This window comes from Mytilus californianus, unplaced genomic scaffold, assembly GCF_021869535.1.
Source record: "Mytilus californianus isolate M0D057914Y unplaced genomic scaffold, xbMytCali1.0.p SCAF_8, whole genome shotgun sequence".
Classification (NCBI taxonomy): Eukaryota; Metazoa; Mollusca; class Bivalvia; order Mytilida; family Mytilidae; genus Mytilus; species Mytilus californianus.
The window spans coordinates 7459072-7474278 of NW_026262734.1; the positions used below are offsets into that span (position 1 = coordinate 7459072).

Sequence of the window (15207 nt, forward strand, 5' to 3'; positions counted from 1 at the left end):
TTGTTTCCCCTAACTATTAGTTTTTATGTTTCCATTAAGTGATGGGTGATACCTGATGGCCAAGAGGTCGTTACCATAGGCAACGGTATGGCCGTCAACAATGAGAAAATCTCAAACCGTATAGTCGGCAAAAAAAGTCCCAAGATGACAAATATGAAATAATTCGATTGAGAAAGCCGTTTGAATTGTTAGAACAGTACACTATAAGTATAAGCATGCATGTTGTGTGACCATAAAAGGCTAAAATACCTGATTATGTCAATTTAAGAGCTGAAATTTCCCATAAACAGAATTGTTCATCCACAAAAGATGATTAAACATGTTTACTTACATCAAATATGACTTATTTTCATTGGAATAGGAACAACTTCTAAAATTTGAATTTCTGATGATTCTCTGTAATAGGAAGTACACCACTAATTCATGGCCCCATTGCTTTCTATGTTAAATTCCTCAATTTCAAGCAGACACAGCTCTTTTGTTTCAAGTTCAAATAAAGTGACAATCATTGTATGTCAAAGCAACACTTTATGGTGTCTTGTACTGGAAAAATCAACATACCTTTAATGGCATATAAAAAAGAACTGGTTCCCAGAACTTCGGATGTACCAAAACAGGTACTTCAGATCTGACATACAGGCAAAAAGTACCCTCTTTATAAAATTTGGTGCAGTTTTTTTAATATTCAAAATTATAAGTCAAAAAGTGTTCTACAATGATCACCAGTCATTCAGCTTTCATTTGATACCAACAATACCTAAATATTCTACATATTTTGAAAGTTACACTCATGCATAGGAACTATTTTGTGTTAAATATGTACTACTTTCTGGTGTGTGCTTTCTGGCCGGGCCGAATTAGTGGTGTTACACCTATAACAGAACCAAACTTGCTATACTGACTTCAGCATCACTCTATTTCATTCTATGATCTATTTCAAGCAATAAAAACACATAAAGCTTAAGTCCAAATACTATTTTACTAATTTTAAGCTCAAATTGGACTGGTAGTAACATATAGGTTATTCAAAGAAAACTGCATATGGATATTATAAATGGCCAATATACTTATTTTATTCTCAATATCATTGTTGTATTTAATAATTTCTGTTAGGAAAACAATGTGCTTACCAATAGTCATATTTCACCAGAGTTTGTTCATTTAATAAAAATATATTAGACCAAACCTAAGACATTATTGAGAAAATTGTCCCCCCTTTTTTCTTCAGATTGGAAAAGGGACATTTTTGGTATAAACCATACTTCTGTGGTACAACATAGATTATAAAGAGCAATTTATATATTTTTCCGCTGGATAACTTGCTGAACTGGTTCAAAATTGCATGTACAGTGAGATTTTGGAATTCTTATATGAGTATATACCAATTGCCTAGATTGTAAAAGGCTATCATAAGAAAACCAATAAAACTTGAAAAAACATAGGATTATTTGACCAAGAGCTATTTTTTTTTTACCATAAACAAGTCATTATATACATGTTTTATTGATTGCAATCCCAAATAATGCAAAAATAAGAATTTGGAGTCAAGTCTTAACTGCATGCATGTTGTGTGACCATAAAAAGCTAAAATACCTGATTATGTCAATTTAAGAGCTGAAATTTCCCATAAACAGAATTGTTCATCCAAAAAAGATGATTAAACATGTTTACTTACATCAAATATGACTTATTTTCATTAGAATAGGTACAACTTCTAAAATTTGAATTTCTGATGATTCTCTGTATAAGAGAACCAAACTTGCTATACTGACTTCAGCATCACTTTATTTCATTCTATGATCTATTTCAAGCAATAAAAACACATAAAGCTTAAGTCCAAATACTATTTTACTAATTTTAAGCTCAAATTGGACTGGTAGTAACATATAGGTTATTCAAAGAAAACTGCATATGGATATTATAAATGGCCAATATACTTATTTTATTCTCAATATCATTGTTGTATTTAATAATTTCTGTTAGGAAAACAATGTGCTTACCAATAGTCATATTTCACCAGAGTTTGTTCATTTAATAAAAATATATTAGACCAAACCTAAGACATTATTGAGAAAATTGTCCCCCCTTTTTTCTTCAGATTGGAAAAGGGACATTTTTGGTATAAACCATACTTCTGTGGTACAACATAGATTATAAAGAGCAATTTATATATTTTTCAGCTGGATAACTTGCTAAACTGGTTCAAAATTGCATGTACAGTGAGATTTTGGAATTCTTATATGAGTATATACCAATTGCCTAGATTGTAAAAGGCTATCATAAGAAAACCAATAAAACTTGAAAAAACATAGGATTATTTGACCAAGAGCTATTTTTTTTTTACCATAAACAAGTCATTATATACATGTTTTATTGATTGCAATCCCAAATAATGCAAAAAAGAGAATTCGGAGTCAAGTCTTAACTGCATGCATGTTGTGTGACCATAAAAGGCTAAAATACCTGATTATGTCAATTTAAGAGCTGAAATTTCCCATAAACAGAATTGTTCATCCAAAAAAGATGATTAAACATGTTTACTTACATCAAATATGACTTATTTTCATTGGAATAGGTACAACTTCTAAAATTTGAATTTCTGATGATTCTCTGTATAACAGAACCAAACTTGCTATACTGACTTCAGCATCACTCTATTTCATTCTATGATCTATTTCAAGCAATAAAAACACATAAAGCTTAAGTCCAAATACTATTTTACTAATTTTAAGCTCAAATTGGACTGGTAGTAACATATAGGTTATTCAAAGAGAACTGCATATGGATATTATAAATGGCCAATATACTTATTTTATTCTCAATATCATTGTTGTATTTAATAATTTCTGTTAGGAAAACAATGTGCTTACCAATAGTCATATTTCACCAGAGTTTGTTCATTTAATAAAAATATATTAGACCAAACCTAAGACATTATTGAGAAAATTGTGCCCCCTTTTTTCTTCAGATTGGAAAAGGGACATTTTTGGTATAAACCATACTTCTGTGGTACAACATAGATTATAAAGAGCAATTTATATATTTTTCAGCTGGATAACTTGCTAAACTGGTTCAAAATTGCATGTACAGTGAGATTTTGGAATTCTTATATGAGTATATACCAATTGCCTAGATTGTAAAAGGCTATCATAAGAAAACCAATAAAACTTGAAAAAACATAGGATTATTTGACCAAGAGCTATTTTTTTTTTACCATAAACAAGTCATTATATACATGTTTTATTGATTGCAATCCCAAATAATGCAAAAATAAGAATTTGGAGTCAAGTCTTAACTGCATGCATGTTGTGTGACCATAAAAGGCTAAAATACCTGATTATGTCAATTTAAGAGCTGAAATTTCCCATAAACAGAATTGTTCATCCAAAAAAGATGATTAAACATGTTTACTTACATCAAATATGACTTATTTTCATTGGAATAGGTACAACTTCTAAAATTTGAATTTCTGATGATTCTCTGTATAACAGAACCAAACTTGCTATACTGACTTCAGCATCACTCTATTTCATTCTATGATCTATTTCAAGCAATAAAAACACATAAAGCTTAAGTCCAAATACTATTTTACTAATTTTAAGCTCAAATTGGACTGGTAGTAACATATAGGTTATTCAAAGAAAACTGCATATGGATATTATAAATGGCCAATATACTTATTTTATTCTCAATATCATTGTTGTATTTAATAATTTCTGTTAGGAAAACAATGTGCTTACCAATAGTCATATTTCACCAGAGTTTGTTCATTTAATAAAAATATATTAGACCAAACCTAAGACATTATTGAGAAAATTGTCCCCCCTTTTTTCTTCAGATTGGAAAAGGGACATTTTTGGTATAAACCATACTTCTGTGGTACAACATAGATTATAAAGAGCAATTTATATATTTTTCAGCTGGATAACTTGCTAAACTGGTTCAAAATTGCATGTACAATGAGATTTTGGAATTCTTTTATGAGTATATACCAATTGCCTAGATTGTAAAAGGCTATCATAAGAAAACCAATAAAACTTGAAAAAACATAGGATTATTTGACCAAGAGCTATTTTTTTTTACCATAAACAAGTCATTATATACATGTTTTATTGATTGCAATCCCAAATAATGCAAAAATAAGAATTTGGAGTCAAGTCTCAGAGCTCCAGATAAGAATTCAACTATTGGGGTTTTTACCCTTGTATTTTTTAAGTAATTGAGTGAAATACTTTTCCAATTGCATTATGTATTCCAATTCACCCCTCAGGCTATTATCTTATTGGGTTTTTCACCACCAAGATCATGGATGCATTGGGTTTTTTTGCCAACTCCAAGATATTGAAATTAATTTTGTTATGATGAAATGATTTCATACCAAAATGTAACCTCCACTGTTATCTTAAATATGTTTCTTTCATTATATGTTAAATTCAACCGTTCTGTCAGTTTTGTATTTTCTGTCAATTTTTTAAACCTGGTGCCCCTAGTGGGGAAATAACTTATTACCTTCCTAGAGCAAGAAGTTGAAGATGTGCCAACGAGACAATTTCATCCAAGTCACAATTTGTAGAAATAAACCATATATGAAGTTTTTAGATGTTAGTAGTATTTGGGGACTATATTCATTTTGTTGACTTGCATTTCTTGCCATGGTGTTGTCAGTTTATATTATACTTAAGTTTTAAATGAGGTCAATTAGGTAAATTCCACTTTTTATACTTTATTGGAAAAGAAAGATATCAAGAAAGTAAGAAAAAAAACCGACTATGTGGTATTTGGTTTTGCTCATCGTTGAAAGCAGTACAGTGACCTGCCTCTGCTATAGGTGTTAACATTTATGTCATTTGGTCTCGGATAGAGAGTTTTTTCATTGGTAATTATACCACATGGATCTTATTTTATATTACAAGTACAGCAAATTTATCTATGGTCTATGATGTGCTTAATCGACAAGTTTTCTATATACCAAGTTGGATACTTTAGTCACTGTCACTGCAATTCAGTACCAATTGTTACTATCTATAACAGGTATAAGATTTATTCACTATGATTCAAGCACAAAAAAAATGCTAATTGAATATAAATAAAATTCTTGCCAACACGAATATTTATTTTTATTTCCATCTGTTTCTACCTGAAACAAAATTTTGGTTAATTATGTATTGTGATCATTGTCTCAGATTGTCAATTAAGAGGACAACTTTGGAATTTTAGACGGTCTTGGTTTGTACTGAGCATAAAGTCTCCCTCGACGTCGTTTCTTCTTGGTCATTTATAAACGAATAGATTGATAGGGATTGAATGATGTCGAAACTGGACCTAACATACTAATTTTCATCATAATGTTAAGTTGTATTTCTTTAAGAGATGCCCTATATTTACATTTAAGACGGTTTTGTGTACTAAAGCTTCTTTCACATTCTACGCTATCAGACTTAAGCATAGAGCTATCATTGCGAGCTTTGAAAATGCTGACATGATGTCTTTGTGTAACAGTATAAGTCTTCTACAAAGTTGATAAGTGTCACATTTGGAGTATGCACCATTTATCATTTCTTTCAGTCTGATCCATTCCTCCTTCAGTTTTACTCCATCTATTAATGGTTCTACAATCTTTTCTTTAACTTCTGTTCCTTCAATAAGATTTCCTTCAACAATTTTGGTTTTCTTTTCCTGACCATAAAATTTAGAAAGTCTTTCAACAGCATTGTCAGTGTCTGTGACATCTGGGCGATAACGCTCAGAGGTTCCAAAACCAAACTAAAATCTGTCAACAGATCTCCGTCCTTCCTGTGAAGTCTTTTCTTAATATTCTTAGACAAACTTTTTACATAGTCATCTCTGATTGTTTGAAATTCTTTATCCATGGTTGCTGAAAATGAAAGTTTCTCTCCCTTAAGCATTTTCTCATCTCCTGAAGTTTCAATCATTTTTCGCATTTCTAGTAGAGCTTCACCATCAGACACTTTCATGGTTTCAATTTTTGCAATTGTTCCTTCAATCAGGGGACGAATTTCACTAAACGACAAATTTTTCTTTTGGAAGCTACAGCTAAATATACTTAGCTCTGTGTGAACGTCTAACATAAAAGCTGTTACTAGTACAACTTTGTAGGAACTGAAGTATTTATGCAATCCCTTAGCGACAGGTGATTTTTCAGCAGCAAATTTTGATAACGTTGATACTATCGAAGAGTAAGATTCAAAAACAGCTTCCACTGCATTTTTTAGGCCAAGCCACCTTACAGAATGAGGATCCTTAACTGACAGTTCTGGTTCATTTAATAATGATTGAATATTCATTAAGGCAAAAACTCGATTTGCTGATGCAGTTATGAAATTGAATAAATTTGTGAATTTGTCTCTAAATTTAACCAAAAAGTCTTTCTCCTTAATGGAGTCAACACAAGCCAGGTTCAGTCGGTGGGCCACACAATGAGTTTGTAGACAATATGGTGCATATTTGCTTTTAATCTGCACACCTACCCCAGTTTTATGCCCTAGCATAACTGCTGCACCATCAGTGGCTAAAGAAACACAATTTTCTAGAGAAATTCCTAAATTTGAAAATTCATCAAAAACACAATTTACTATTGTAATAGCACAACCATCATTTAAATGTATATTACTTAGAAAGGTTGTGATAGGTTCAGCATTTTTTAACGTATCGGACACAAATAGACAGTCTTGTTTCTACCCCTATGTCAGTGCTCTCATCCAATATAACTGCGTATATAGGTGATGATTTAATATCATTTACTATAACATTGGTGAGTGTTTTGGCAATACAAGACTGAATATCCGAAATAGTGTCCCAGCTTAAATTTGAATATTTGCATTCAAGTCCGTTTTTCTTTTGTAAGTCTAACAATCCATTGACATTGGTTGTTGGCATTTCATTTTTTGATGCATGGTAAATTGTGTTGAATAAAATTTTATCATCATTTATAAGGGTGAACTGCGAGTCAGAATCTGTTTCAATCACATCACATTCAATATCCGAGTCAGTTTTAGTAATTGGGATATTTTTATTGATAATATCCAAGTGCTCGGCACTCTCGTTATGTCTTATAACTGCTGAGAGTTGAATATTTGAGGTCCCTTCATGGCCCCAAACGCTCGTTATGTTTTTGTCTCTTGTGGTAGATTTACATTCATTGCAATATATATATGCGACCCCCGATTTATCGACTTTTTGTAGCCAAGTATACTTTTCTTTCCAGGAGAAGAAGGTCTTATCTGACACTGTGTGTCTTTGTTTTTTGCTAGTATTTTCATTTGATGAAGAAACGGCATCGTTAATTATTTCGTTTATTATGTCATATGTAAACGGAGTTGTAGCCTCCTCCACTATAGTATTAATAATTTGGCGTGCATACTTCTGTGCCTCCGCATGGCGGTCTGTTGTCATATAATTCAAAAGACTGTAAGATTTTGCAACTAGTGTTGCTTTTTTTCTGCCTCGCCGACTCATGTTTTCTGAAATACATTTTATCAACTGGTCCCTTATGTTTACCAGGGATACAGTTTTGAGCAACGGACACTTCATACAGGGACCCAGATCAAGTATAATCTGTGATCGTAGTTCTGCCAATCAAGATGCAGATGCTACGCTCTATTTATAGAACGGAAGTAGAATTCCCTCAGAGAATTCCACTTATAAATATAACAAAAATAGATTAACGCGTCAACATTTCATTGATAAGGGTAAATAACGCACTCGACAGCGACTAGAAGGGTTGAAAACGCATAGTTTTGACATATAAATGGGTTTTTCTCTGCATGAATTGGGTTTTTGAACGCAGTTGAATAGTCATTTGTATTGGGTTTTCCATTGTTTTTATTGCGTAATCACGCAAATACGCAACTTATCTGGAGCTCTGCAGTCTTAACTGCATGCATGTTGTGTGACCATAAAAGGCTAAAATACCTGATTATGTCAATTTAAGAGCTGAAATTTCCCATAAACAGAATTGTTCATCCAAAAAAGATGATTAAACATGTTTACTTACATCAAATATGACTTATTTTCATTGGAATAGGTACAACTTCTAAAATTTGAATTTCTGATGATTCTCTGTAATGGGAAGTACACCACTAATTCATGGCTCCATTGCTTTCTATGTTAAATTCCTCAATTTCAAGCAGACACAGCTCTTTTGTTTCAAGTTCAAATAAAGTGACAATCATTGTATGTCAAAGCAACACTTTATGGTGTCTTGTACTGGAAAAATCAACATACCTTTAATGGCATATAAAAAAGAACTGGTTCCCAGAACTTCGGATGTACCAAAACAGGTACTTCAGATCTGACATACAGGCAAAAGTACCCTCTTTATAAAATTTGGTGCAGTTTTTTTAATATTCAAAATTATAAGTCAAAAAGTGTTCTACAATGATCACCAGTCATTCAGCTTTCATTTGATACCAACAATACCTAAATATTCTACATATTTTGAAAGTTACACTCATGCGTAGGAACTATTTTGTGTTAAATATGTACTACTTTCTGGTGTGTGCCTCCTGGCCGGGCCGAATTAGTGGTGTTACACCTTATGTGTTACCTGATACAAATGTCAGGCAGCTCTGAAAAAAAAGTCACGGATATTACATTGGATGGATAGACGAATTAACGGAAAGTCGAACAAACGGAATGACGACAGAACAGATATACATGTTTTAAAAAAAAGTCTACCCTCCCTCGAAGCGGGGGTTAAAGAGGTTAGGGGGTAGGTTTGTAATCACAGACATGTTTAAAATAAACCCTTTATACATTTGGTTATCTCATTTAAACTGTTTCACATATCAGAGCCTAAATAGTATGGGTTTGCTGATAATTGTAGTCCGCACTGTGACCTTTAGTGGCTTACATTTACGTCATTTGGTCCCTAGTGGATAGTTGTCGGATTGGCAATCATACCACATCTCCCTATTTTATTTAGTTCAATAAATATTTCAAATCATTTTAGATCGATAACCACATCAGAAAAAATGTTATTGATACTTAGGCTGTTTCTACAACACATCATTAATTCAAACTATTTTTTTTTGCTTGGTCATTGTTTTGAAGATTAAATTAAAAAAAAAACTCTAGGAAGTTCGGGTATTTTTTGTATCAAAACAAAAATATGACAATAAACAACAAACAATACAGCTGGAACATGCATTTTCCCATCCGTTACATATATACATGTACTTCTGTAATATGATTCTATCGACTGCTTAATTTCAATATATGTATTACCTGTATGATTAAGTTAGTTTAGCATATTCTGGTTAAGGAAACGTAACAAACAATATCTTGAAATCAAACATGACAAAACTGTTATCATTTTTTTGTGTTTTTACATTTGTGTCAACCGTGCATTCTAAGGGTAAGTATTGAAGTATATTTAAGGATTGTATAGATCGTACATTCTAAGGGTAAGTATTGAAGTATATTTAAGGATTGTATAGATCGTACATTCTTCAGTATGTTTAATGATTTTATAGATGAACGTTCTAAAGTATATTTAAGGATTTTATAGATCGTACATTCTTTAGTATATTTAATGATTTTATAGATCGTACATTCTTTAGTATATTTAAGGATTTTATAGATCGTACATTCTTTAGTATATTTAATGATTTTATAAATCGTACATTCTTTAGTATATTTAAGGATTTTATAGATCGTACATTCTTTAGTATATTTAAGGATTTTATAGATCGTACATTCTTTAGTATATTTAATGATTTTATAGATCAAACATTCTTAAGTATATTTAAGGATTTTATAGATCGTACATTCTTTAGTATATTTAAGGATTTTATAGATCGTACATTCTTAAAGTATATTTAAGGATTTTATACATCGAACATTCTTCAGTATACTAAATGATTTTATAGATCGTACATTCTTAAATATATATAAGAATATGTGGTATGAGTGCCAATGAGACAACTCTCCATCCCAGTCACTATTTATACAAGTAAACCATTATAGGTCAAAGTACAGTCTTCAAGTATATTTAAGGATTTTATAGAACGTACATTATTAAGTATATTCAAGGATTTTATAGATGTGTTCTGAAATGATAATATGTTCCATCGGAAGAAGTTTGTAAATAACATTGTACGTATTTTTGTACTTTTAGTATGGTTTCCCGTTTTTGTAGCCTTTGAAAAGAATGGACAGTCAGTATATGATTCTTGGAGAACCCCATCGTTGTGTAATGAATTACCAACCATACTCAAAACAACAGGCAGAGGAAAACATTTGCGTAACCATGTTATTGATCACTGGACAGAAATGAACATCAACATGGTATTAGATAAATATTGTCTAAAAGGAAAATCCTTCATGAATAAATACTTTATTATAATACATAAATCGATGGATGGATATGTAGTTAACGTCCAGTGGCAAATTAAATGCATATTCAGGACGAGAACATGATACTGTAATATGAATGTAAACATAGCTGTGTTTTACGACACGATGAGCCTGATTTTCAACGTTATAGTTCCCAAGGTAACACATTTTCAGCCTGAAGACATGTCACTCTACCCGAACACATTATTTTGACTCCAAGCCGACCAGTCTTTGCTCTTATTTCTAAATGCCGCGTGCCTAGCGGAGGAAATATCAATTTTCGAGTCTCTGATTTGACTCGACCGGGGTCGAGCACGCTACTACGAGACTATCGGGGTGGTCATATTTTAAATGAAATGAAGAACATATCGTGGATTCATAAAAGAAAAGGATAAACAAAACGGTTATTCATAAAGAAATTTATAAATAGGATTTTTCGTAAACTACGGAACATATACTAACGCCATTAAAATCATTAAAAAGAAAGATGACTGGGTTATGAATAATAAATGAAATATCAAGTTTATTAAAATTTGTCTTTGTAAAAATTAAAAAAAAACTTTTGTACATATGAATGCACCAAACTTACTGAAACAATTCAAACAAAACAATTTGCGAACAATGGTTACGGGTAAATATTTGTACGAATAAATGGTACACCTCAAGTAGACAGCAACCAAATGACACAAAAACCAAAAACCAAAAAACATTTTAAAGCAAACTAAACAAGTACAAACACGGTAAAGAAAACTGCAAATTAGTCCCATGCTGTTGTGGCTAAATCAAACTGAATAATCAATTATTCGTATAAAGAACGCATATCCATGAAAACGTATCCCCCTTTTTGTCATTATTACTCGATTTCACTTTTTTTCTTTCAAGGTTAAAGTTGAACTCTACCAAAAGAATGAACAGGTAGTTTGGATGACATTTAATGCAAAAAATTCAAATAACCTGAACTGGTTTTCCAAAAAAAACTTGTATCGAAGCAGTTTTTGGGATCTATCACGTTGGCGTACAACGAACTTTTTCTCTGCTGAAGGGTAAGTATTAACATAGTACCTGAAAATATAGTGGCGGGCAAAAAAGCAAGCGGCCTGCAATAAACCTCTGATTTATAATTGTTGTAATGTGTGTGGTGGTTCTGCGGAGAGGTTAGTTTCAACATTACCTGAACAGATAGTGTCAGGCAATAATAACGCAAGTGGCCCGCAATACAACTCTTTTTTTTATGATTATTGTAAAGTGTGTGGTGGATCTGCTGAAAGGTTAGTTTTAACATTCCTGAAAAGCTAGAAGTAGGCAAAAAAATCTGTGAAAAATTATTGATAAATTCTCAAACATTTCATTTTGAAATATTCCGAAAATTTTAAGTATTGAGTAAAAATGTACTATAACATTAAAAATTATTCTGTGATTTTTTTTTCATAAAATCTAGGAAACTATTTGACTAAACAGGTCAATGAAATTCTCTTTCAAGTTTATACATTACTCTACTGTATGGTGTAGTTGTTTTAAAAGGGTGATAAAAAATACTATCTATTTTTCACAATTCCATGTTTAAAGTAAACAGCAATCGACAAACCCTACACTAAATGATATCAAAACCGTATACACTGTACATGGAAATGACCATCCACAATAATTATAAAAAAAAACGACATGTTTCAAATTGTTTTGAGTTCAATCACTTTGATATTGCTTCTGAATACCTGATTAAGATTTTAAGATATACGTCAATATTCATTAACATCGTATCAGAAGAATATTTCGTACAAATGTACACTTAGAAACTTCATCTTCTGATATTGACCAATTATTTAACCAATTCATAATATGTACTATGTAATAAAGACTGATCTAAGTAAAGTGTATTCATGTTCGAGACAAATATTTTGACGAAACAAACGGTAAAAAAGTCACATAATATCAGCTCTATACTACACAAACATCACGTTATTATATGTTACCCCAGTTTGTTGTTTTCATATTTCCATCTATAAGAAAGATCCCAAAAATTCGAAGTCGAAGTGGAATCAATACATTTAAAGGACGTGTTACATTTGAGATCGGCCTTTTAGTTAAGAAATAATTCATGCAAGCCATAGATTTGATGGAAATTTTCACATGGCCTGGACCGTTATATTCGAATTTTATCTCGAGCGTTTCAGGCCATGTGAAAATGATAACAAATCTATGGCTTGAATGAATTATTTCGATTCTAAAAGGACAAATACGGCAATTTGAAAAACTGAAGCAAAGGTAGGATTACCGTGTGTATGGCTGTTCTATTTTACCCCTGTAAAATAAAAGCTACACATTTCAAATAACCATTAGAAAAAAATGTGTTCAATCCTTATAATTCTGAACCCAAACATTTTTTTTGTTGGCTACTATTTACTGTCAAATCCACAGTTTATATGTCGTAACTTAGAAGTAAGCCGCCATGTGGCTTGCTGAAATCTATAAATGTGCGAATGATGCAATAGAATAGAAAATGAAACAACACCTACCTCAAAACTCCATTTTAATGCGACATTATCAGAGCGTACACGTAACGAAATAATCTTCCGCTTGAGAGTTTTCATTCGTATGACGTCATGTTTTTGACATGACGTTAATGCGCAAAGATCATTCATGAAATTTCGCGGAATTTTTTATTTTTTTTATTTTATACATTTTTTAAGATCTTAAGCATTAACTGTTTTTGTTATGCAATGCATTAATTCTTTTTGTTATACATTAGAATAGGAATAACGAGTTTCTTTTTAAATATCAATTTGAACACAAAGAAATCCACATAGTGGTTGCACATAGGTTACGATACATGTGGATTTACGTGGGAGGTAAATAGTAACAGCCATTAATATGTACATCTCTGAGTCTGCGCTAAGTACAGATATATCGAGAATTTCATCACGCTGTTGTTTACAAAGCGAAAGAGGCACGTCTTATTAGGATCATTATTAAACATTCACCCTGACATGATGCAATCATAGGACCAGAATACTGTGTCCCTATAATCCATTAAGATGGTAAACCCAAATTGTCTGTCTAATCTTATAAATTCTTTAAGAAATGGAAATCTAAACATTATATCATTATACGAACTCATTCGCCATCGTTGTTACTCGGATAATTGGTCCAAATATATGAGCATAAGCTTCACTTTACTGATACATGTATCAACAAACAAAAACAATTCATTTTATACATATGGACAACAGGAGATGTGGATAGACCTCAATGAGACAGTAACCCAACTATAATCTGGACCATGATGTGTTGTTTGTTGTTGTTTGTCTTTGTTTGTATATCTTTTTTTCAAAGGAGTTAAGAGTTTGGTTGTTGGTGTGGTCTGTTTTACTGTCCAATATTTTGTGGTAATTGTTGTCGGCCCTTTTTTATTAATAATTGATTATGATATTCTTTTAATGTTCTGTAAGTTAAAAGACTTTTACTTATCTATAAAGGTAAGGTTATTGAAATCATGTTACTTTAAAATGGATTATATATTGTTAAATTTCCCGTTTTTGGTGTAAATGACATGTTTCTTTTTTCTCATTATAATTTCTGTTTTAATTGAAGACATTTCATTAAAAATCACGTAACGAGGAGGTTTTTTATAAATGAAAAATATGACAGTTGTCCGGGTGATTCTGGTTGGTTTTGTATAGAGGAAAAACATGACGTCTGTAAGTGGGGTCAGTTCAGCAGATATCCAGTATTCATGTACACTAAACAAGGACACAACTGGACTACAGGTATTATATACAAAGCATGTGTTTATCATTATTTTTAGAAAGGTTGTGCATTCATTTTAATTCAAATATTAATTAATTACCAGTAAATTCACAGTCCCTTATAAAACAAATAAAAGCATATCTATCATTTATCAATCAACATGATCAACAACTACGCTCGAAACACTGATCTAGTGGCAATTTACAGTACACCACAGCAACTTATCGCAGTGCCAGCTGAGTTCCAATTCTGACTCTAAATAACTTGTTGGGATATATACACAATGTAACACAGATAATCAAAAATCGGCCACTTAATCTTAGTCCCCTTAGCCTAGTGACAAAAGCAAAATAGAACAAAACAAAAAGTATGTCTTTAGCAAGACTTAGTATGGGAGTTTTTGCGAATCGGTAACAAATAATCGAAAATTCATACAATTTTCTTCTATACTAATTTTTGTTTAACAAATGCATGATTTATTACTGATTTTATATAAACACTTTGGTATACAGGGGGAGTATCATTCTTATAGATAATTATTCTTTATTGAAGAATGTACTGTATTTATCTAAAATTTTATGTTGTAACAACAAAACGATCCTGAATGCACTTAATGTTAAATTTGATCTCATATGTTTAATCTCAAAATTCCGTCATGTAGTTTTTCGTTCGACGAGGATTTAGACTTGGAACAGGTACATGAACATTAAAGAGTACACGACTTTTGCTCTTTTCGTTTTTTTTTTGTTGTTGTTGTTGTCAATCCTGCTTTTAGGATCGATTAGTCAAATAATTACATTGAAAAAAAATGTTACCACTAAAATTACAAATTTATATTTTACAGATGCTGCTACTGCCGATACCTTAGTCATTTCTGTTTCTATGGACTTATAATAGAAAAACGGTATATAATAAATAAAATGTTATTTCACTGAAAGAGTTGTTTTTATCCAAGCTTGAGAGAAGAAGTCCTTTTTTCGGACTGCATTTTATCACTATTCAGGTTCTCACTGGAATATAACGAACAAGTACAAATTGTATTTATATAAAAGAGTAGCGGACATTAACAGCATTTTTGTTTTTTTGAGAATAATGTATTGATAGAAG

General features: G+C 31.5%; 2 protein-coding genes across 3 annotated transcripts in view; both read left to right on the plus strand.

Annotated features, from left to right (window-relative positions):
* The window catches only part of LOC127711495 (fatty acid-binding protein, adipocyte-like), a 101154-nt gene that overhangs the window by 11204 nt on the left and 74743 nt on the right, over positions 1–15207 (plus strand). The gene's annotated exons all lie outside the window — the stretch shown is intronic.
* Positions 9278–15037, plus strand: LOC127711489 (uncharacterized). Its single transcript, XM_052217560.1, has 5 exons — positions 9278–9376; positions 10139–10308; positions 11239–11399; positions 13945–14120; positions 14945–15037. The coding sequence occupies exons 1-5, from the start codon at positions 9316–9318 to the stop codon at positions 14992–14994; spliced, it is 618 nt and encodes a 205-aa protein (XP_052073520.1). The 5' UTR covers positions 9278–9315; the 3' UTR covers positions 14995–15037.